Source organism: Bombyx mandarina, chromosome 09, assembly GCF_030267445.1.
Source record: "Bombyx mandarina strain Sakado chromosome 09, ASM3026744v2".
Classification (NCBI taxonomy): Eukaryota; Metazoa; Arthropoda; class Insecta; order Lepidoptera; family Bombycidae; genus Bombyx; species Bombyx mandarina.
The window spans coordinates 13,306,974-13,332,899 of NC_143216.1; the positions used below are offsets into that span (position 1 = coordinate 13,306,974).

At 39.0% G+C, this 25,926-nt stretch overlaps 1 protein-coding gene across 4 annotated transcripts; it reads left to right on the forward strand.

The window, feature by feature from the left end:
- The first annotated feature begins 3,282 nt into the window (after positions 1–3,282).
- On the forward strand, positions 3,283–24,734 carry LOC114242089 (uncharacterized). Of its 4 annotated transcripts, none has more exons than XM_089730042.1 (18): positions 3,283–3,443; positions 3,650–3,796; positions 4,653–4,819; positions 4,922–5,023; positions 5,822–5,976; positions 6,401–6,608; positions 6,966–7,189; positions 8,130–8,310; positions 9,079–9,228; positions 9,942–10,050; positions 10,990–11,135; positions 11,480–11,619; positions 12,234–12,437; positions 14,426–14,560; positions 15,434–15,666; positions 16,351–16,436; positions 23,384–23,602; positions 24,364–24,734. In XM_089730042.1, exons 2-18 carry the CDS (start codon positions 3,724–3,726, stop codon positions 24,628–24,630), a joined length of 2,799 nt encoding a protein of 932 aa, XP_089586168.1. In that variant the 5' UTR covers positions 3,283–3,443; positions 3,650–3,723; the 3' UTR covers positions 24,631–24,734. The 4 variants fall into 4 exon arrangements, with proteins under 4 accessions (XP_089586168.1, XP_028028905.2, XP_089586170.1 ...); XM_089730044.1 differs by having other exon boundaries at positions 3,284–3,367; XM_089730043.1 differs by having other exon boundaries at positions 3,285–3,461.
- The last annotated feature ends 1,192 nt before the right edge of the window (positions 24,735–25,926 follow it).

A 25,926-nucleotide genomic window follows, 5' to 3' on the forward strand; every position in this document is an offset into this window, starting at 1 on the left:
TTTGCAAGTCTGTTTCTGTTTTTAAATACAAGGTCAAACAATTTTATCTCTCATCAACCGAATGATCATGGTTCTATACTCTTCGCATACACGAGTGTTACTGTGTTACTTATAATATTTGCTATGTGTATGTGCTATAATTCTCATTTTGTGTTTGTTATTTTAGTTATGTGTTATTTGTTCTACACACACTTATCACTTTTTATTATTATTCTCATTATCCTCTTGCAGGTCTGCTGGAAGAGATTTCTCAAAGAAATAAGCAGTGCCTTTGTACATAATTTTCCTATTACTCTGTACTGTGTCTTGTTTTCTGTGTGTACATAAATAAATAAATAAAATAAATAAATAAATCACATCATCTTTGCACATAACAATATACTTACTTCCTATTAAAGTATAAATTCTACAAATACATTCATACTCAACAATATTTAAAATAAAATAAGCCAAGAACGTTTATCCATAAAACCTACTAACATTAAAATCTTCTGGGCAGCACTAAAACCGCCATGTTTTGTGGCCAGATGACGTCACAGTGGCACGAATTTTTTGTTGAAGTTTCATTTCCATAGGTTTCCTACTTCAGTGCTTTAAATGAAGGCAGATTTTTATTAAGTCACTAACTAACGTCAGTGCAGTGCACTGCCGAGTCAGTGCTGACCTGGCACTGCCATCGTGTAAATTGATTACAAGTCAGTACAGTACTGTCGCGTCAGTGCTGATTCCAATATTCACGCTTTATATTTTTCTGTGTCATTCCGCTCTCCCCACCCACGCCAGCGCTACTGACGCAACCGTGTAAATGACAAAGTCAGTCGCTGCCGCTTTATTGCACGGGGACCACGCTGCGTTGCACTACATCGCAAAATAACAAGAAAAGTAAACGACATGGAGAACTTAAAGATTATTCAACTATATCGCGATATTGATTGACTGTGGGATAACAAATCACAAAATTATAGAAATATAGAAATGCGCGCAACAGCATTACAGAATATTGGCTGACAAGGCGTCTCTAATAAATGTGTCTTGACGCTGAATAGCTCTTGATAACAACATAACATTTGTAGGTAGCGACTCGGCTCTGCCCCTGGCATTGCTGAACTCCATGGGCGACGGTAACCACTCACCATCAGGTGGGCCGTATGCTCGTCTGCCTATAAGAGCAATAAAAAAAAAACAGCAATTCATCAAAGTCTTGGCGTCATTCTTAAAGCCAGTTTGTATTTCCCAGGATCTTCAATTCTCAACTGGGTTAACAACAAAGCTGAGGCTCCAGTTCGATCTCTGTCATCTATCCCAAATTCGCTTCTTTTTAGATATTTCTTCTTCTAACATACCAGTTAGTTCTTGCATCATCACAAAGGTAAATTTTCTCAACAAATTGTTAACTCTGATTTTATGCTGTTTTCGAGAATTAATTTTGCCGCACAAAGGTGTGTACGCCATAAGATATATCCTCGACTACCGACGAAATACTGGCTGCGTATAAATCGTATGGATCAGTTCTCGGTGCCAGCACTGGCGACAGCTACTGACCCCGTATAAATTTGCCATAACCAGTAGTCTTCCATTTTTCAACAAGAAAGGTGAAGGTATCACACCATACAGCCTAATCTTTAAAATTTTCTGTTAAATGAAAAATAATATGGAGTGAAAACTGTATGGATGAATTGAGATAAAGTTAATTAATTTGAGGCTGTCACCAACTGGGATGAAATTAAACGAAACGAGATGAGATGGGATTAAATAAAGTCTCAATAAAATGGTGGTTTTATATAGACTTTAGTGGACGCTTTGGAAGAACTCGAGAAGCCACGACTGTTTGTCTGAATGGTTCAAGTCCTGCGAAATTGTTAACGAATCACGGAACGAATACGTTGTATAAACAGCGCTGTGTACGATTATAAAAGAAAGAGTTCTCATCTATCCTCTGTTGTAGGTACTTATTAACTCCATGATCCTCTAGTATTCCTAGATGTGTAATAATTAAACTATGTGGTTCTTTCTCAGAAAAATTGCAGAATAGAAAAATGAAATTTTTTTTTTTTTTTGTTGCCTTTGTAGGCAGACGAGCATACGGTCCACCTGATGGTGAGTGGTTACCGTCGCCCATGGACTTCAGCAATGCCAGGGGCAGAGCCAAGCCGCTGCCTACCACTCAATACTCTCCACAAGCCTCGTTTGAAGAAGGACATGTCATAGCGCTCGGGAAACACCGTGGAGGGGAGCTCATTCCATAGCCGGATGGTACGTGGCAAAAAAGACCTCTGGAAACGCACTGTGGATGACCGCAGTGGTTCCAGGTAGTATAGATGAACTCTACTCCGGTGGCGGGCGGTGCGATGGTAAAAACGAGATGCCGGTATCATCTCAAACAATTCCTCAGAGCACTCCCCATGGAACATACGGTACAAAATACAGAGGGAACCGAAGTCCCTCCGCAGACCCAGAGGCTCCAAACGATCCGTGAGAATGGGATTATCGACAATCCGAACGGCCCTCCTCTGTATGGAGTCAAATGGAAGAAGCTGGTATTTGGGAGCCCCGGCCCAGAGATGGGAGCAGTACTCCACGCGAGGCCGGACTTGTGCTTTATAAAGCAAAAGCCTTTGTCCAGGCGTGAAGTACCGCTTCGCTCTGTTGAGGACTCCCAGTATTTTGGACGCCAACTTGGCTTTGCCTTCCAAATGACTCCGAAACTGGACATCGCTCGAAATGTCGACCCCAAGTATCCCGATACTCTCGGAAGGTTGCAGGGATACTCCTTGGAATTGCGGCGCCATGACAAAGGGGTCCTTCTTCGCAGTGAACGCGCAAACTTGTCTTTAACGGGTTGAATTGAACCAAGTTCAAACCCCATTTGGAGACTCGCCCGCTCCAGAGAGTTCTCCACTTCAGACACAAGTTTTGATCGTCTCTCTTGCACCACGCTACGAGAGAGACTCTGATGGCCGATATATCGCGCATCCCCCGTGCTGTCATCCGCATAGCAATGCATGCCATCAATAGACAGCATGTCATTGATATACAGGATGAAAAGCGTGGGGGAGAGCACCGAACCTGTGGAACGCCAGCGTTAATGGTCATGGTATCAGAACAGTCACCGTCTACAACGACCGTGATGCTCCGCCCATCCAAAAAGCTAGCGATCCACTTGCAGAGACCCACGGGGATTCCGTAAGATGGTAGCTTCGATAGACTATGAAACAGAGACTATGAAACAGACTAAGTTTCATACAAATGTGTAATTTCCCTTTGCCTGACTAATTGAACAAAATGAAAAATGCCAATCGCCATCGCCATCAAAATCGTAGATCAAAATATCAAAATATTTTTTGGTTGCTCAGAAAAGCTTTTTGAGGTAGTACATACCTACCTATTTCGTTTCGAAGTTTTTAAAAATCTGATTTCAAAATCAATGATTTTTATGAAAGATTGTGAGTTTGCTTTTTAAGGTATATCCTAGCATCTATGTCGAAATTATTAGTTATAGAAACGATATGAAATTTTTCCTTCAATTTATAAATCTTGTGTATTTAAGTTATTAAATATTGCGTGGTTGACGACGTAGTCTACGTATAGTATACTATTATTTCGCTTATTGAAGGCATTTCAATAAAGGAGTGGGTTGTTTCTCTTTCAGAAAACTCATGTAGCTGTGTTTATCTGTGGTGAAATGGTTGTAAAAAAATAAGTGAAGTCATATTTTACAATAACATGGGGTCAATGAGGCCAACCGGACGGTTCCTTTCGTTTACGAACAACATACAGAGAGCACAGAAACAAACTGGTGATTGTTACAATAATATACAATTAAGATTGCATTGTTATCTGATTAGTCATGTTTACCATCACCCAATTTGTAACCTTGTCCTTAATTTCTGATTGGGATGCATAGTATAAATTAACTTTTTGTTTTCTTTTAAATTTTGAAGTATAAATATATCTAAGAAAGATACTGCTTAACATTAAAAATGCAGTTTTTGCATTTATGATATTCTTGGTCTCAATAGCATATGCATCTGGGGGCTGCGATGATGATGATGAGAGGTTTACACAACTTTAGTAAAAATTTAGTACCCTTGGAGTATTTTAAAAAAAAATGAATTTTATCTTCAAGGCACTGAAATGAACTTAAAAATAAAAATGTTAACTTATAAGGATCATCTTGCATGTCAACTCAATCAAACCCTGTTTCCATGCTTGTTTTGGCAAAAATAGTTTAAAAAAACACAATCCTAAAACTATATGATATTCCTGGCCTTTCAAATCTTAGAGCTTTAACATAAATCCATTGCTGAATGATGGCGGTGTATTTATCTAAATGAACTAGAGAAATAGAATGTACAAATTTTTTATGATTCTTTAAAAGTATTTATTTCCAATTAATATTTGGTTTACTATAATTTTTATTTTGGTTGTTAAAAGATTGTTGTATTTTTAAAACATTAACAAATATCTCAATTTTGAGGTAAACAGGTTCAATTTGTTTTCCCTATTTGTGGCAGTTTATTTTGTTATGTAGGTTGAGATAAAGTTTCTTAAATATAGAAATAGTGTAAGTTTAATTACATGATCGAACTAGACTGAGTTATAAAGTAAGCATTTCACATGGAAATTAAATTGTACTCCTCTGTAATTAATAGTACCTGGCAGTTTCCCTCAAAGCTTATCTGGCAGTGAAACGGATGTATCGACTTCGAATGAAAATTTATCAAGGGAGGAACGTTATGTAGTCAGGCATACAGCTCGGGTTGAACCACAGGGACAAGAGAACCAGAGCCAAATAAATAATAATAGAAACTCATTGAAGGTATGTATATCTTTTCAAATTTAAATTAGAATGTAAAATTTATAAACAAATATATTTTTCTCCTACCTATGCTGAAAGTTCAGTTTTCCTCCTGCTGTACAGGGAAGAAAGTGTAACTTTTTTCCTCCCTGGGTACAAGTGCGCATGCGCGTTAGTGTCTACGTTTGCTCTCACGCACCTAAAATTCTCCACCATTGTGCTCAGGTAATTTGCAATATTGTGTTTAGTGTAAAAGTGAAATAAACAAAATGCAATAAAATTTAATACTGAAGTATTTATCAAAGATGAGTTCATCAGACAGTTCTTATTTAATTAGTAGTAATTTATTTAAAAATAAAAAAACAGTTAAATTGTTTTTTTTATGAGTATGGCTACCCCCGGCCAGGGCTTCGCCCCTGGACCCCGGCCCGATTCTCCACGAACTTTCGGCCTGGTAGGAGAGAAAATAGTATGTGCACCGCAGGAAAAAAGTAGGACATCTCATCCCCTGTGTTTGCCACGCGGGCAATTTTACACATGGGAGGAAACATCCTACTTTTCTCCCTTGGTGCACAATGTACTATTAAAAAAACAAACACTGCTATAGGCACCCCTTATTCTTACACTTAAACTTTGCTTAAACTTCAATGCTAGAAAGTTTGGTATTATTATAAAATTGTTATTTAATGTTTATGTTGCCATGCAGTCCTTGTTCTGGTCAAGTAATGAATAAGTTTACCTTCTGATAGAAATTTTGTGGGAATAAATAAAGAATTGAAGTCACATAGTAATAAAGCACAAAGCAAGCCACATTACAAACCTGCAATTTATACAAAATTTATGTCATTTCTGGAGGTGTATGACAGGTTAGGTTCTTATTCCTACAATCAAGTTGTGTGTATCATATTGAAGCTCAGAAAGTAACTGTTAGTACAATGATAGAGTGGCTTTGGTCTCAATCATCACTTATGAGAACTTTGCAATATCTACGTGAACAACATATAAAAAAAACTTTTATTTTAGGAAAGCATTCCAGGAAGCAATCGTAATTCACTGAAAGATTCAGTAGGTGGTTCAAACAGTAACAGAAGTTCTTTAGATGTGTCGTCATCCTCATACAACACTCTAATAATTCACAACCAGGATGATTCATGGCCATCAAGACCCACACCTATACGGTTTGTAGAACAAAGACATATTTATTATTTAGTTTATACTATAAATGAATGAGTGAGAATTGAAACTTTCTTCTTTTTTCTGAATTGAAACTTGAACTCAACTTTCTATTAAGTGAAGACTTATGTAACCTATATTCACTAATTGTTCAAAATTCAACCAGAATCACTTACATCTCAAGATTTAGTTTCATTTTATTAAAATTAATGTTAATTTAATGTTTTGAAGGAAAAAATTCATTTAAATTTAATTGATAATATTAAAGTTTGTTAATAGCTACTACATACACACAAAACAGGGAATCTTGACCGATATAACAAACAAAGAAGGCAGCTACCTTCACTAATTGATTTAGTTTAGTAAATATATTAGCTTTATACAAATTTTTAAATGGTAATAAATAAATATTCATTTAAATTTTAATAGTGAACATGAACGTTCAAGCAGTGAAGTAAAGCACCCTGCTACACAATCATCACCTTATCATACACTTAAAAAGGCGGAAGTTGGTAAGAAACCAAGCGGTATACCTTTACCAAAGAGTCATAAAGAACAACCGGTTACAAGCACAGCTAACTACATTGATATTGGCGGCCAAAGGATATACACTAGCCCTCCGGATCATGGTGTTCAGGTAAGGATTTTTTTCTGAATTTGATCTATTAACAATACAAATTTTATAATTTTTATCACTTCATAAACTAAATTAATATATGTCACACATGATTATTTGAAGTAATACTGATAGGTACATAAAATAGTTTTCAAATTTTATTGTAATTAATCAGATGATTCTCAGATAGGTCTGTCCTCAGTAGTCGATATGATAGGCTCAGACAACTCTTAAGTGTATCAATCGATATATCACAACTTCCTAGTTTTAGGATGGTAGTATTCCATCCAAAATGACCCAAAACAAACTCCACACAGAACCATAGGATCAAAATATTTGTGAATCTTTGGATTAAACCTCTGCTATTATTGACGACAGGAAATAAATGAAATACCAGACGATTTTTTAAATCAGTCGTCAGTATTAAAACACCTTGCGAAAGAAGTGGCCCAGTCGCCTACACCCCACGGTCTCACGCCTCCTGCTTCGCCTCGAGCTCCTCCAATGAGGGAGGAACCTCGAAAAAATAAAGGCAAAGCGTCGAAAGCTAAGCTAAGCAAAGAGAAATTGAATTTGTCAAGATCACAGCCCGATCTAACCAGGTGAGTTGATGTACGTCTTAGATTAGATTTAAATTAAAACTAGAATTGTACAAATTTTGCCTAAATCAACACCAACTTTGCGTTTCGGTTTGAAGGGTGGGGTAGCCGTTGTAACTGTACTGAGCATTAGAACTTATATCTCAAGGTGGGTGGCGCATTTACGTTGTAGATGTCTATGGGCTCCAGTAACCACTTAACACCAGGTGGGCTGTGAGCTCATCCACACACCTAAGAAATAAAAAAAAAACTCCGACTGCTGTCTACCATGAAAAATACAAGAATTTTCTTTTAGTAGTCGTCGTCATATAAGTGAAATATAAATCAATATTTGAAGAAGGACACGTCATGACATAGTTATGAAATAATTTTGAAGAACAAACCTCATTCCGGAGTTAATGGTTCGTTATTTGAAAGAAGTTGGAATTGGAAAGTGTCTCTGGTCTAACTTGGTGTAGTGGAAGCGAAAAAAATGTTTCCGGGTAAATGAAATGAATTTGCCTTGCCTTTATTACCTAAAAGTGCCGAGAGTAGATCGGGAGTATCCGATAGGACATGTTTAAGGCGACGGCGTCTTTCCATTGTCCCGTCGCCTGAGTCGCAGATATATATAATCCGAGGCAGCTTCTAGCTGCTAGCTAGCTAGTACGATAAAAGGGCTATCGGATCGCGCGGCTTATCGAAGTAAATTTGACTCTGGAACAATAAAGAACCATAATAAAATGGAGCTTGGCGTGATATCCCTATGCGCAATTGCTGAATGCATTAAAAAAAAAATACTGATATTATTAATCTTTATTTTAAATCTTATGATCTTTAAAGCTATATTTAAAAATGTTCAACTTCCAACAACAGTATGTTAACAAAAACGTACACATATGATCGTTGAATTCAATATATCTGTAGATTAAGGTGAATAGTGATGTGGACGGTTTTGCCAAAGCGTGGGTGTCCGCGCGGTGCCGGGGGGGTCCGAGTCGAGCGGCTGGTGCAGCGGCGGCGAGGGCTCGCTCGAGGAGCCCGACGACGCCTTCGCCGCAGTACTGGACGCACTCGCCGCCGAGAATCAGCACCTCAAACGACAACTCGCCGACGCTTGCGAGAGGGTCGCCAAGACGACCAAGGTAACGCACCCCCACATTACAGGCATACCGTCGGACTTATATTTATTTACCTGGAGGAACAATTGTCAGCGGGAGTACTAGGCCGATTGCGGAAGATTCGGTTCTCACATCGGGCAGATATTCGTGTAACCAACAGATTTATTTGCTGTTTGTTTGGGTGGTTAATATTTAAACATTTTCGGTATATATTTATATTAGTTTTTAGAATCCTGATTTGATCTGGTGACCATATGTCTTGTCCCCTTTTATTTATTTATTTAGTGGAAAATAGTGTTGGATATCCCAAAGCTCCCCCAAAGTGAGCCACAACTTGTATCCAGTGGATTTCCACCATCGGTGCGTTGTCGCCACTCACCCCCACCAGCTATCTGTTACCTCGTAATACTTCGGGCTTTGTCACTTATTTTAGTTCTTCTGTGAATCATCTCATTCCTGATTCGATTTCAAAGAATTTCATCTTAAGCCACTGCGAAATTTGAGATAAGAAGATTTTTGTTGATTGTGTAAATATCTTCTTTTAATCTTACCCCTTTACTTTTGATGTCTTCAGTTAAAAAATTCTGAATTGTATCTTCCCCTTGTCTTCAGATAAAAAATTCCGAATTGGAAGCGGCCATTCATCATCCCGTGCATTCAGGCCGCCGAGTATTCATGTGTTCCGTTTGCTTCTGTAGGGACTGGCGTTCGCTTTCCTAGATCGCAATGCACGTAGTTCGGATCGAGCGGCCAGACTCGAGTATGTCAGTAACGGGTGGCGTGTACTTGCAGTTAGAAGAGGAGGTGGAGAAAGTCCGCAGCGCCCACGAGGAGTTGGTGGGCGCGTGCGACCGACGGGAGCGCCTGGAGCGGGCCGCGCGCGTGCGCCTGCAGGCCGACACCAGGCGGCTGCACGACCTCAACCGCGCGCTCAAACATCAGGTGCCCCCTAATAACACCCCCGTCCAACAATAACCCCACTAACATAAAAAAAACTGATTTTTTTAATTGTCTTCCCCCTGATTACACCCATCCCTAACTCCACCAACATAAAAAAAATTACTGATTTTCTTAATTGTCTTCCCTCCTAATTACCTCTAATTTTTTTTCCCAGCCCTAACCCCATTAACATAAAAAAATACTTATTCTCTAAATTGTCTTCCAAAACAATTGAACAGGTAAACAGAAATATAACGTAGGTCATTTATACCAAATGGTTTCGCATCTAAGTGATCAAACGACGGAGGAGTATGAAATTTCTCACACTTATAGAGAATATAGAGAAGGAGAATTTATACATAGAAACTACATTAAATCAATAAAAAAAAACATAACACACACTACCATGTGTTTGACACACACACGCATGCATACTATTTGTTTATTGTTGAAACTTTTCTTATTGCTCATAGTCTGTGGTCAAATTGAGAATTAATTAAATATTGTTTGTCTTTATTAATATTTGTATAAAGTGTAGTCTTGGCGAAATCTGTGATTATAGAAGGTATTTGACAATAAAATCATAATAGTGTACCAAGTTACAATTTCAATAAAATTAATTATAATCGAATTTCGACTACCGGGGGATAACGAGTTTTTATTAATGTTTAAGTTTCATGTGAATTATTTGAACTAAAACAAAAACAAAATCGTAGGTGGAGGTGTTGTCTCAGGGGATCCGCACCGAGGGCGACGGCGGCGCGGACGCGCTGCGCAAGGAGCTGCAGAGCAGGGAGATGCTGATCGCGCAGCTCATCACGCAGAGTACGTACGCCGCACGAGGGGGAGCACCCACCACCCTTGTGCTCGTCGGACGTGGGGGGGGGGGGTTGCTGGCCTCTTCGTGGTCAACGAAATTATTTCATTACTGTTATATATTATGTCGGTCATTCGTTTGGTAGCTAAACTAAACGCAGCACGATCCCCAAGAGATGGCAGCACGATTGCGATATCGTCGAAACTCTGGTAACTTTGTAACTTCGTGCTACGACAGAGCCTAGCCGATGAAGACGCCATCACACTTACCAACCAGCCTTCTAGAAGAGCGCTGCCTCCGTCCGAAGAACTCATTATTTTTCGTTTGCAAACGTCAAGAGAAGATTTCTAAATTGTTCTAAGACAACAAACGTGATTGGTGTACTTAATATTTCTCTTAGCTCGATCACCATATTCGCCCCTACGATGTCTGACGATAGTGTTAATAATTGTGACTTCTCCAACATATACATACTATCTCTTCATTAACCCGTCTCTACCCAATGCTGATTGTATGTCTCTTCAAATGTACATTCCTTTCGATCTCTTTGGCTTTCGCATCCAGTCCCTTTCAGCTATTTTGACCAGGTCGTCGGACCACCTCATTGGTTATCTGTCCACGTTGCGACTTTTGTGACCCGTCGATCATTGGTGCGACAGATAATGTCGCCGGCTGCTCGGCATATATGTATATGAAATGTCTAACTAACCGATGGTAATATTGAACGAATTTTAAAACTGTTTTACTGGTCGGATGGTGTAAATATATCATTTGAGAAAACATAAGTCAACGTCACATTGTAGCTTTGAGCGCTTAAGCGGGAAAAATAAAAAATTTGATCGCGTTCAATAAACATATTTATGAACAGTTATGGTTAGTTAATGTTACGTTGTCCATGGAGAAGTGCGTCCTGGAATGGGTATCTGAAGTGGATTGTCTGTTGACAGATAAGGAGCTGGCGTGCGCCAAGGAGCGACAAGAGATAGAGATGGCGGCCCAGCGCGCCACCCTGCAGGAGCAGCGCACGCACATCGACATCCTCGACACCGCGCTCACCAACGCGCAGGCCAACGTCGTGCGCCTCGAGGAGGAGGTAACCGGCGGCCGCAGGGAGACCTACTTGTCAACTCTACTTGACAGTTATTGCAATTATTGCAATTAAATAATTGAAGTGGAACTTCCAATGCGATTTTTATGTACAAGGCTTTATTTGTTGTAGACGAATTGATTCAATTTTATCAATTAGTGGTCTCTGAAAATTTACAAAATACTTTATTAAAATTAAAATAAAGGATAGGCAAATTGTTACTGCTATCAACAGAAGCAATGAGAAACTAATCAAAGCGAAGCCATCTAGTGGCCGACGCCCGTAAACATTGTTGATTGCTTGAGTTGGTTATCTATAACTAATCTCTGTGTATGTATGTATGTCGGCAGTGCCGGCACGCGGGCGGCTACGTGGAGCGCGTGCTGGGCCTGCAGCGCGCGCTGGGCTCGCTGCAGCACGCCGCCGACCGCCGCGAGCACTCCGAGCGCCAGCTGCGCGCGCAGCTCGAGGCAGAGCTCAACACGCTCAGGTAGCGCGCGCACACTAATTAAGGCCCGTTATATCAATCGCACTTTAAACTAAATTCCAAATTTTAAGCGGTCACTAACGATCTATTCGTAATTTCAGTCATAGATAAATTATCTTTCACAGTTTAAGCTGTGGAAAATTTTAGCGGTCACGTGGAAACTATTAAAGTATAAGATTGGGTTTAAACTTTATTTTCAAATTGGTCGCTTGGAATTAACAGCTTTCGTTTTGTGTCAAACTCAGTAAGTAAAGATGTTCATCAAATCATGTCCAAAACTGCAAGACCCAATTAATTTTATTAAAAACAAAGACACTGTTGAATTCTTTCGCTATTTTATTAACCAAGTATGCTCCTTCACCTGATTATTTAACTTTGTATATTTTAAATATAAATACATTGCACATCATATTGAGTGCAATTTATGCTATTAATAGAATACAAAAATCATTAAAACTTTTTTTAATTATTGTTTTTAGAGTGAGTGAGTGAGTCTAAACACCCTGTATATGTCCCCTTCATTTTATAGCTGTAATAGCATTAAAAATGTATTCGACGTTGACGTGTCGATGACATGTGTAGTGTGATAAAGAATATGTCGGGTGTGGTGCGGGCAGGAAGCGCGAGTGTAAGTGCGGCAGCGCGGCGGCGGGTGCGGGGGGCGCGGGCGGCGCGGGGGGCGAGGCGGAGCTGCGGCGGCAGCTGCGGGAGCGCGACGAGCGGCTGCTGGCGCTGGAGGGCGAGTGCGCCAAGTGGGAGCAGCGGTACCTGGAGGAGGCCGCGCTCCGCCAGGCGGCCGTCTCCGCCGCCTCCATACCCAAGTACGTACTCGCCGCGCACTCTATGCGCTGCATCGGTCCGCCTCGGGACACATGCCCAACCGGCACGACCATATAATAAATATTTAATAAATATTTTTTTAATAACAATCACGCCACGTTAACTGTTCCCGTACTAAGTTCGTAAAGAACTTGTGTTACAGGTACCAGATAACGGAAATAAATAAAAGATTTTTATTATATACGTACTTATATTTAATATACATCCATAACCCTGGAAAAGACATTTATATTTATCATACAAATATCTTCCCTTTGGCGGGATTCAAACCCGCGACCCCCTTGTGTAGTGACCATGTCACTTACCACTACACCAGACGACCATTATAAATATGTCGGGGCGCGCCAGGGATGGCTAAGCGGTACTTTCCGTCATCACTCGTATTCGATTGAACTCAGATTAGTCAATAAAACTTTTGAATAATAATCATTGAAACTTGAACAACACACACAACTTTCACAATGACATGGTAAACCGACAGTTTCGTTCCACATATCGACAGACCGACTCACTGACTGAGACGGACGGACCGTCTGATACGGACTGAATGACTGTCTGACACGGAATGCCCCGACTCTGTCCACGTACCGCCTATTTATTCTTTGGCGGCACGGAGTCTACCCTACATTTTGTGACATTTTGTCAAAACAACATTTCATCATTTAAAATAATAGTCAAAACAACTTCTTAAAATTACTAAAAGTCGTTAACCACGACATATATATGTATACTAGCTGTACCCGTCCGCTTCGCTGGGCATTTAAAATTAACATTATTATTTCTCACCCCCACAAAGATTCTCATCATTAACGCCCCCGCAACTGGTGTAGGGAGTCCAACACTCATATCAGTATTAGCCTATCCATTAAGTACGTCATGTATTTTCTACATGGATACCAAGTTTCAAGTCAATCGGAAGCATGGTTCAGTAGTTATGACGGAACATCCGTAAAAACCACTGTAGATTTATATATTATTATAGATGTATTCACGCTTCGACAATTCTTCATCATGTCTTAACGTTTGCTTGAATCAGCCTCCGAAGTAGCTATTAATAGCGGGAATCTAATCCGACGTTCATTCGCCCGATGCGATATTAATTAAGGGAAAAATATAACAGATTTTGCTGACCGGAAGAACCCCTAAGTCAATTGTTAAAATAATTATTATATACACACATTTTGGGAGGAACCCGAGAAGAGAAGTTGTGGAAATTGTTTTATTTTGTTCAATTAGTGTTTCTTCAGGCTTAAATGTCTAATGATGGTGGCTAATATAAATTGTTTACCATCTATGTAAACTCACAAATGTGGAAAAAAGTCGCTGGATGTAGTTCATGTTCTACTACACATAATTCTTTTGAAGTCCTACGTTTGAGAACAATTCAGTGTACTTTTAGCGTGTGACTAGTATTATTGCAAAAAAAAGTGTACTACAATATTGATACTATAATTATTCACTATTATTAAACTTATCGCAAATAAATATTACACAAATAGGATGGATGATTATTGAGTTAGAAAATAATTTAATAATTGCACTCAAGAAGTACAACTTCTTACATACATAAGTATTTGCATACGGTTTTTTTTCCTCGAATCGAATTGCGTATCTATCTATGTATCTATATATAAAAATGAATTGCTGTTCGTTAGTCTCGCTAAACTCGAGAACGGCTGAACCGATTTGGCTAATGTTGGTCTTGAATTATTTGTGAAAGTCCAGAGAAGGTTTAAAAAGTAGATAAATATGAAAACGCTCGGAATTAAATAAAAATAACAATTCAGTTTTTCCTATGATGTGTCCCCGTCGGACGGATTCCTTTTGCTTGTGTTAAGTTTATTTTATACAAAAGTTTAGGTCTTTTATTTCTCGATTGAGGCACTGCGAAGTGTGCTGGGTCAGCTAGTGTTTAATAAAAGTTGTTTAATGTAACACATTGATGTAAACGTAGCGTAATCAATCGCAGGGACGCAAAAATAGCGGCGCTCGAGAAAACGTCGGCCGAGTCGGAGCGGCTCATGGCGGAGGCGCGCAGCGAGAAGATCCGCCACATGGACGAGCTGCACTCCGCGCAGAAGAAGGTCGCCGACCTCGAGAGCAGGTCCGCCGACGCACCTGTAGCCCGTGCCCCCCCAACCCCCCGCATAGACCGGGCTTGTTATATAGATCAGAGCTATTATTCAAATAAAGACTGATCTCTCAACTGTATGAATGTCTTGTGATGGGCAGGCAGTATAGTGAACATTTCCCGGGTGGTCACCAAAGCCCGTAGACATCATGATGTTAGTGCCGCCTCGTATCTCGAAACACGTGATCCAAGTCTCAATCTCTATATCTCTATTGGCCTTCTCGCTCCTCAAGTCCGTACAAGCCGACTACCCTCCCTCCCCTGACATTCGGAGTGTACCGCTTAGTTGAGGTGAATCCTTTTTACGATATTCAAGGGAGTAGATGCAGTGGTGATATTTTAGAACACCACTCCGTTATTTACTAAATTATAATGTTCCTACATCGCCGCAGTCATTTGTGAACACGTGCCAGTTATGTATTAGGCACCCGCTGTAGGTATGTGAACCGTGCTGCACATGCATTAGTGGATCCGAGGCATAGAATGTTTGCCTTCAGATTACATTGATCTCTTTTTATTTTTTATTGCTTAGATGAGTGGACTCACAGCCCACCTGGTGTTAAGTGGTTACTGGAGCCCATAGACATCTACAACGTAAATGCGCCACCCATCTTGAGATATAAGTTCTAAGGTCTCAGAATAGTTCCAACGGCTGCCCCACCGCTTCAAACCGAAACGCATTACTGCTTCATGGTAGAAATAGGCAGGGTGGTGGTACCTACCTCGAAACGCATTACTGCTTCACGGCAGAAATAGGCAGGGTAGTGGTACCTACCCGCGCGGACTCACAAGTGTTCCTGCCACCAGTAACTGATCTAACGGTAATCCGTACGTCGTATACTGTAGAGTGAAAGAGCTGGAGTCGAAGGTGGCAGAGCGGGACGCCATGATCAAGGTGCTGCAGAAGCACACGAGCGCCGCGTACGAGGCCGGCGGCGCGTCGCTCCGGAACCACTCCAGCCGCGAGGAGCTGGTGGCGCTCTCCTCCGGCGCCTCCTTCTCCAGCGCCGAGGGGGTCACCGGCCGGTACCGCAACCTCACGCGCAGGAACTACTCGCCGCACAACGACAACTCCAGCGGTAACACTGCCCGTCTTATACAATCTCCACAACTTGTCAATTATTCATTATTCTAAGAATTTATGGGAGATAATTATATTCATAATCCTCCAGAGTGAATGATCTCACCCACCTTTTTTTATAGCTTATATGGATGGAGGAGCTCACAGCCCACTTGGTGTTATGTGGTAACCAGAGCATATAGACATCTACAACGTAAATGCCAATACCCACTTCGAGACATGAGTTGTAAGGTCTCAGTATAGTTACAAGGGCTGCACCACCTTTCAAACCGAAACGCATTAGTACCTACCCGTGCGGACTCACAATACGTCTTACCACCAGTAATTACGCAAATCACAAGTACATATTTCATTAGAAAAATTGGTACTCGCCGGCGGGATTCGAACATTGGTGCATCGCATCGAACACGAATGCACCAGACGTCTTATCCTTTAGGCCATGACGACTTCACTAAAGACAGACGAGACAATTAGATATTAACTAGCGGTTTCAACTTTTTTTATTGCCTTTATAGGCAGACGAGCATACATCCCACCTGATAGTGAGTGGCTACCGTCGCCTATAGACTTCAGAAATGCCAGGAGCAGATTTAAGCGCTGCCTTTAGCATTGCCTCCCTATGAGACAGTTAAGATCCCCTCTACGTTGGCACATATGAAGGGCGTGTTGACTGTGCGTGCAGGCATCGGGTTCGAGAGCTCGTCCCTGCGGCTGGAGGAGCAGCTGGCGGCGCTGGACTCGCGGCTGGAGCGCGCGCCCGTGCCCGCCGTGAGTTACCGCCACCCGCAGCACGACTACTACTGACGCGCCCGCCATATACACCGCCCGTTCGATTACCGGAAATAAACAGCGTCCAAAACGCCGAGGTCAAATACCTTGTCCTTACGAAAACACATGCGAGTTAACTCGTGTACTCAAGTCGAATTCCACGTAAGAACTCGTCCAGAAGTTTCTATATAAAAAATGTGAGTCGATTTCATCATAGCTTGTTTTCCTCACAAAACACGTGGACGCAACTTTTCAGAAAGCGCTTTCAGACAACAGTTTGACACGCATACTTTTTAAGTGTGTCGTAATTCGTTTAGCGCGAAGCTGCTTACTCCGTGACGTCACTTTCAGGTGTAAACACTAGAGCCATACATAATACCTACTAATGATGTCATTCCCAATTGGTCCTGTTTTTCGCCTATCTAAGCGCTTGCAGCGTAAGGGTAGTCCCTGGAATAGTTTCCAGCTACGCTCGGACTGGTAGGTGAGCCCATTGCTAACACTGGCCCTAGCAAGAGCAGTGCTTCGCTGAACAGAGAGAAGATCCGGCGAGAAACTTAGTGGTTTGTGTCTATGGGTAGTTGGTCAATATGCAAAAAATATTTGGAATTTATTTGTATGTTCTCAAGTGTACGTCGGATCTACTTTGTTACCCAAAGGGCCTATCACATAATACTCAAGGTAAAGGTTATACTTTCAGATTTCTATTTAGGTTTTGGACACATCACTATTAGTCCAGTTCGCCCATTTGTCTGCATATTTACCGTATAGATTTTCACTAAATAATTCATTTACAATATTCTCGATAAAAATAAATTTATTTATATTTATTTTTGTCAATTACTGGTGGTGTATATGAAGGTGTGTTATTTTATTATTTTGAATTTCGAAAATCACGCGATAATAAATAATTTAATTTCATAACAATGCGAATCCTAGTAATACTTACATTGTGTGTCTGTGTAAAAAAAAAAAAACTAACACACGAGTTCCGTTTGATGTGTGATATTGTTTACTGCACGATGAAAATGTTTTAAAGCTTTTTTTTCTCAAATATAAAATATATAGTCGATCGCTTTGAAAAACTCAAAGACGTTCTGTAAATAAAATAAAAAGTAAAAAACCATTGTGAATATATAAAATAAAATAATTCTGTTTGTTTGTTGTCGGATAAAACTTGCCATTATTCATCCGATATAATAATAAAAGTACAATTTTATTAATAGCCCTTTTGTATGTACCTATATTCTTAGGCGGCCTTTCACTAAATAATACGGAAAATCAACGTACATATAAAATATACCTCAAGTAACGTGTCTTTCGTTTACCTAATAAAGACATTGGTACTCAAAGTTAGAATAAAAAAAAAAAAATTCAGTACAAAAATAAAAACTTTCAACATTCAATAATTAATAACATTCCTTTTCAAAGTAATACCCGAACATTCCTTTGAGCCAATTCAATTCATGGACAAAATAGTGAACAGATGTGAAATAAAACGTACAAATACCTGATCGAGTGTAATGAACTTGCGCAGTTATTTAAAAAAAAATAAGAAGACAAAAGCAAAATGCGTTGTAAACGCTTGCAAATCGATGTCTCTACGATCTGTGTGTGGCCCCGCACAAGACAGTTATAACAGCATCGAGATAACTTTAGATTTTTATTATTAACTTGTAGTCTTATGAATCGTGCCTTAACGCAGACTTTTAAAAGTGAAAGCGTTCGGCGCCAGAAACGTTCCGGACGCGAAATCGCTTAGTTCAGCAAGAATCTCTGAGTATTCGTTCTCCACTAGTTATCGCCTAGTCTTTTAAGTTTATATAGCATGAGCCTTGAAAACAATACGAATGAATGGAACCGATTCTATTCACTATGAAGTTCTGTATAAAATATGTGATTCTGAAATGTTTTCGATTTTTGTCTCTATGGTTTTTAGTTTCCCGTCTAGTATAATTTACATGTACATTTTCAAAGGAAAATATTTATTTTTCTGAAAAGAAAAACAGCCAGTATTAAAAAAAATATTGCATTAAAATAAAAATTACGATAAGCAGATGTATTTTTACGTTAATCCATATTGAAATAGAAACAGAAATCTAAACGTTAGGTTGTTTATGGTAGTTGCCGCGGGAAATGATACGAAATTATTTTTGGATAACATTTTAAAAATAAATTAGTTTTAGTCGTTGGTCACAAAATCTGCCAAAGTTAGAATAGGATTATTTAATCGGCATTTTGAAAATTTGAAAATTATTTCGTGCTAATAATTAAATTCGATAACATTGTTTCTTTACGATTTTTGTACATATAGTACATATTTATTTTTTAACAATTATGTTGCTTAACTGGAAATTATGCTTGTCATACAAAAATATAATTCTAAATTGTATTTTTTTACCAATTTTGAGTACAATTCTAAAATTATCATATGTAATTATTAGATCTGTTCTTTATGTATGTACCTATTTTGCCTTTATTGATTAAAGCTAAATTTACGGTATGTTGACTCTCCGTGTGTAAACTAAGTATAGGTAATTATGTATGTCTAATCTTGTGCCTTGTGCGTTTGATACACATTTTGTTTTGAGGCTTTAATATTAAGGCATAGTTGTTTATGTATAAAACTGATATGTCTCATACGATACAAATTCGATGTAATGTTATTTTTCTAAGCATGTTTTTTAAATAAAATAATAATAATGTTTTGTTTGTTGTGGTTTTAATGGCTGTTCCTAACATAGTCGCTTTGCGGAACTAAGTATTAATTACGATCCGTGAGTTTTTAATTTGCATATTATTATATTTCTGGTCACACTTTTTTACTCGTGATGGATAGAGACGTACATACGTGTGAGCAGGAAGTAGCGTGTCGTTAAATTCATAAAACCTGAATTCAAAGTTTTCCTAATGCACCTGTATATAGTAAAGGCTCCTAGTCGCGCTTACTTCATTCGCGTTTTCACTATACGCAGCTTAGAAAAAATGCGACCCAATTTCTATATTTGCGGATAAAGATTTCTTTATTCGCGGATCTAATTAGTACATATACATTGATAAAAAGAATTCCATTGTGTAGGTATCCAACCGAATATCCTTTGTACCATTACTATTCCACATTCACGGTGTCTGCGTTCGCGGCATATTTACGGAACATATACCTCGCGAATAAGGAGCTTTTACCGTAAATCCTATTAATTCGTTTTCGCTTGTTTGAAGTGTTGCCGTGATAACATAATGAAATAATTTTACAAGACCTAAGGGAACCGCACCTCATATCGAAAAGGTAGTTTACGGAAATTATATTCATTTACTAAGGTAAGTTTAAATGGGACAAAACCTTAGAAATTTCATAATATTATGAAAAACCGTAAACACAAGGCAATTTACTGTGGCTGCCTATTACGTCAGACAAGGTCGACGACTCCGCGTCTCGTCTGTACCTACATAATAAATTTACAAAGTGTGCATAACAAATTACAGTGCAAAAAAGTATATTACGATACGTACTTTAAAATTGAAAAAAAATATGGTAAAAGTGCAGCGACTGAAGTTTTTTTTATAATAATTGAAAGATTACTGGTGGCCGGAGGCTTTCAATTTCACCAGGACAGGTGGGCGAGCAAAGGCTCAGCCAGGAGGGATGGGATTAGGTAACAGCTGCCTGAGCATCTCCGAAGGAGACCTAAGAAGTCAAGAGCAACTGCTTCGCGAATAAATCTACAACCGGATCGGAATCGCGATCCGCTGCGAAGATCCGGCGAGAAACTCAGCGGACTGATGCATAGGGTTAGGTTACACGTCAAACTCTTTGCCGAGTTCGACGAGTACGGTTACCAGGGTCCCTAAACCTGCTCCTAGTGTTAGAGCCGAAGGCGTCTAATGCAAGAGTTATTAGATTTGATGGATCCGTAAGGACGAAAGCGTCTGAAGGTATGATGCCTTTGAAATAGGAGCACGTTATGTTTTTTGCACAGCCCATAGACATTACATCGTGAATGGAATCAGTCACCTTGATTGATGCAAGGTCGAGGCCTCAAACGCGTTGTATAACGGCTATCCAGGCATTCAAACCGAAAATAATGATTTACTTGAGAAGGAAGTCTACAGAATGCTGGCTACTAACAAAGCCGGCTCACATCAGCCCTACCAACAGTTAAAAATCTAAGCAGGAAACTTGAATAACACTAAAGTAATCAAAACAAATCATTACGTTTACGCGGTCGAGTTGTTTGTGACATTCGTAAACCACTCGTAAACAAACGAACTGACGTCAATGCAATTCAAATTTAGTGATAAACTGCTCAATGACTGTTGCCCATAACTTGTACGTTTTTTATACTTACTAGTGTACATTTTGGTAAACAAACAGTTGTAATTGTCAGTTGGTCATAAAGTCACTAGTGTTTACAGGAATGTTTTTTTTTTATTGCCTTTGTAGGCAGACGAGCATACGGCCCACCTGATGGTGAGTGGTTACCGTCGCCCATAGACTTCAGCAATGCCAGGGGCAGAGCCAAGTCGCTGCCTACCGCTATGTATTTTTTAAGAGGGCTTTTTTGGACTATGTTTGATTTTGGCCCCTAATGTATTAAGGTATTTTGCTTATAAAGCGATATTGACCTACCTTCGAAATTGCCGTTACGTATACACAGTTAGTACCTATTATTTTATAAGTATTTTTTGTTTCTATCATAATCGAAATTGGCACTCATAGTATCGATGCACCACTATAGTGGTAATTTTTCAAGGTACAAGAGCCAACAAAATCTTCCAAGGTATTTGTCCTGCATCTTTAGTATTGAATATTATGATTTTTCCCTGCCATTTGTCAAATCTTTGGAGAAGTAGAAGTCTGTCGGCGCAAGGTGTTTTGAGTACGGTGGAAGACGCAAAGATTCCAACGCTCTTGTAGCCTAGGGACGTAGCCTGTTGTGCTGTATGAGATCTATCGATGTCGTATAGGAGCAGCGGGAACGAATGACCGATTAACTAAGATTGGCCGGAGACTCGCGGGTATCACTTATCCCGTATCATAACTGTGTCCAGTTCCTCACCCTCGACTTCCAAAAGAATTCTGGTGCCATTCTCTAAGAAGCTGTGATTAATTATACCCGGACTAGACCATTAAAAAGTGACCATGACTTTTTTAGGGGTAAGTTTTTGTTTGGAGCATTGTCTTGGTGCAGAACCAGGATCTAACCAACATGATGATCACTTACGACTATAAAAATAGTCCATTTTCATCGCAATTGCCAATACCGTTCGTAATCACTTTGTTTCTGTGTCTATTATGCAAAGCAAAGGATTCTCTAACGCCTTCGTCGCACTGGCGATCGTCCCTGTTAACTAGTTTTTATTACTTTGTCACATTGACGTAAATGGACCAATATTATTTTGATGCCAATGTTGGAAGCTGCTGCTAAGTGGGTCATGATTCCGACCCGATGGTAGATACAGCGTAGCACTGCCTTTGCTTGAGCAGAAGTTAGCAAAATTCCAGGCCGAGCCCCGTGAGCTCACCTACACGTCTGGTGAAGACTAACATAACCTCTCGACGTTAGCTTAGTTCTTTGCATGAATGACGCTGGCTGCATATGATCAGAGCTGTCTGTTCACCTGCCTTTATAAGCAAAAAAACATTAACTCAGGCGCTTTTTATTCCTGAAATCGTCGTTCAACGTTTATGTATTTATGATTAACTTTCGTCCTTATGTCAACTGTCATTTTCCTGCACCGCGATACTACCAGAGGAAACGTCTCAGTAAAATGATAAATAGCAAAGGAGTATTAAAAAGATATTTTTTTTTATTAGCCCTAGCAAGAGCCCTCGCAGAATATACCACTGGATCGGAATCGCGACTGTCTTAGAAAGTATAGTATAATTTTACAGATTAGCACAGCAGCAAACAATCCACCGGGGATTAACTGGAACTCATAGGTTAAGACCACGTGAAAATCAGGATAGCTCTCATTAGCTCGAAACCTAATTTGCTTCGTAATAATTATTAACAATAACAATACAATTAGGTTTTCGCTTTATTCCATAATTCTATTGCTTCGTGCTGAATTCTTTGGGACAGTTATTATGTAGATTAATTTTGTGTTTATTACATACAACGCTTGGTGAAATATTATTAAAAATTCACTATCAAACTTTTTATTATGAAAATCAGTCTTTCCTTCCATTTTGATTGAAGATCAAGAAAGAAGATATACCTAACATATTTGTAAATAACCGACAAAAAGAGGATAAAACAATGGTGTACATAAGTTACACATATCTAAATGACTTAAATATACATACATACAAACATACATACTTAAGGTAAGTCACACGGAGATAACACTACCAATTCATACTGTAATGTTAATAACTGTGTTACTTTCACGATTATTTTGGATTTTTTAAACAATTGCATAATATTACTATAATATAAAAATATACAAAATAAGCCTCGTGTAATAAATTTCTATATATTAATACATACGTGAAGCAAAAACTTTGTATCCCTTTTTACGAAAATTGCGCGGACGGAGGAGTATGAAATTTTCCACACTTATAGAGAATATAGAGAAGAAGCGCACAATGCTAATATTTTTTTAAAATAATGCACAAAAGATACGTTAAGCCAATAAAGAAAACATTACACACACTACATACCATGTATTTAACGCACACACGCATGCATACTATTTATTGTCAAACTTTTGTTCTTGGCGTCTGTTGTCAAATTGAGAATAGATTAAATATTGTTTGCCTTTTTTAATATTTTTATGGTGTAGTCTTGGCGAAAATTGTGATTATAGAAGTATAAAATACAATCATAATAGTGTACAAACTTACAATTCCAATTAATTATAGTCGAATTTCGACTACTGCGGGGTCACTAGTATCTCTAAAATCACAACAATTCTGAAATCCGATGGAATTATTTTATTGACAGCGAGGTCTGTGCTGCTTCCCGGGTTTGAGTACCGTCGGGGCGCGGGCCGGCAACGGTCGAGGCGAGGAAGCCCTTCTCCTAGAACGCCAAGGTCGAGCTTCGCAGCAGACAAGGTCTTCCAGTCTACCTCCACCTCCGTCTGCACTGCCACGTCCCCCAAGGAAACCTTCGGCTAGAACCACTAGATACGATCGACTTGAACATAGAGATACTCGCAAGGTATGTATTATCACTCTACCAAAACTTCCATTGACATTAACTGTAAAATATACAGTAAATTCAAATTTAGTTTATTTGTGTGAGCGGCACCTTTAATCTCAAAAAAAACCTCAAAGTACTACTTCACGGAAAATTCGTACAATATAACCGATATCACTCCCAAGATCGCTCGGTGGGTTGGAAATGCGAGTGAATATTTTCTATATGAACTAGAAATATTTTCCTATTTGGGAACTTCGATTCTGAGAAACCAATAGTCCACGTGATGCCAAATTTGGTTTACAAAGCAAGTATTCTCGGCAAGTATTGAATCGAATTAAGTACTGTTACGCCGGTAAGAGTAACGCCATCTATCGCCGAATAGTCGAACGAATATCGAAGGATCTAGTAGCACCTAGAACGCTCGCGAAGTACAACGCCATCTATTGTCAGATAGCGGAAACGACTACTAGAGATGTGTGAAATATTCTCGGTAATTCTAGGGATGAGGTATCGGCTATAAAAGCGTTGTTGAAATGGCACGCAGTCAGTCAGTAATCGGAACTACTCGAAGCGAAACAGCGAACGGAACACCTGAAGCGAATTGAGAGGCTTAAAGTGTTTTTTGAGTGTTTTAAGTGTTTGTGAAGTGTTTAAGTGTTGAATACAGTTTTTAGTTGTACTATGGTGAAATGTTATTTATCCCGAACCCCAGCGCGTAACATTACCAATTAGTATTAGAACGTTTTCAATACAAAATACATCATGGTCATTTATTTCAGGACTCGGACGGTTCCGGTTCGATAGCTTCAACTGCGTCACGCAGCTCTCCTCTGCCATACGACACGAGTACAGTCCGTAAGCTACCGTCGGTGCCCACTTCGTCGTCCTTGCCCGCTGCAGAGTCCCGGGAGTCTTTAGTCCGACCTCGGGATTCCAGTTTGCCCTCTCCGTCCAAGTTGGCTGTGTACGCCGCGGCAAGACGTCGCTCCGCAGAATCAGCGAAAGAAAACAATAAGAGAACCCATCATTATCGTATACAGTTTTAAGATTTTGTTTATTTTTTAATGTATATAAAACAATGGTTTTGTTTTACACTAGCTTAACCCAGCCACACTCTGCTGTGTCTGATATTAATAATATTTCCCTCCGTGAATCGGATTTTGTTCATAATTTCATTGTTTATTGCTTATGGCGCAAAACCCTTACTTTTTTGTAAAGGTTACTGTGTGCTTAGTGCGAGTTTTTGTCGCTCTCGATAGCGTAAAAGTGAACTCGATTTTGTATGGAGTTTGGACAGCGCCACTAGCGACAAACTTAGGCAAACGTTCCAACTCCATACAAAATCGAATTAACTTTTACGTTATCGAGAGCGTTAAAAAACTCGTACTAAGCACACTGAACACAGCTATCTGTTAGTAAAATTTCCGTCAAGATCGGTTCAATAAATTCGGATATTATAATCTTTGGTATGTTAATAAATTTTGGTATACTAAAATATTATTATTTTTTGTAGAACCCAAGAAGATTTGTTAAATGTTACCATATTTTAAAATAATATGCATTTAATTAGAAGCTGTTATTTTGACATTATAAACATACACTTTAATTTTATTTATTTTTATAGATTTATCATAATTCGAGGGGTGAAAGGCTATTTAGTATTAGCATCAACAATTCGATGTTTTTAATTGAACTTCAATTAAATTTACCCTATTCAAATAACTGAAGAAGTTTTCTGTTAACTATATTTTTCCAAATTTTAAACTTTTACTGGCTCTCCTGTAAAGTTGCAAAAATGTCGCTAAACTATTGCCATCGATATGAAGGTATCCCTACTTACAATAGATTTTTGATAACAGGGTGAAGCTAGGCGTTTTCTTTTTGTTGAGTGGAATTTGTTTTGACATTTACAATGTATCTATTTTGATTAGCGTGTAAGCGTGGAGAAGAGCTTGTATTTAAAACTAGAATCTATCCAATGTATATAAGTATTTTCCTTGGTTTCCGCGAATCGTTAATTAAATAACAATTAAAACTATTTTTACGCGTCCACCAAAACTGTAAAGTATTCGGAACGTCACAGATAATATAATGAAAAAAAAAACAACATACAGTCGAATTGAGAACCTCCTCCTTTTTTGAAGTCGGTTAATAATAAACGCCGTGATTATATCGTAAAAGTAGTTTTAATAATGAAAATTACATACATTTACAAGAGCTTTAAAAGTACTTATGTTTCATTTTACAAGAAATTGTGTTTGTGTGTTGCGTTTTAATTTGGAAGGATACATTTTACCACTTTTGTAAATCGCTTTCTTGTATGATTGTTCGAGTGGATTTTT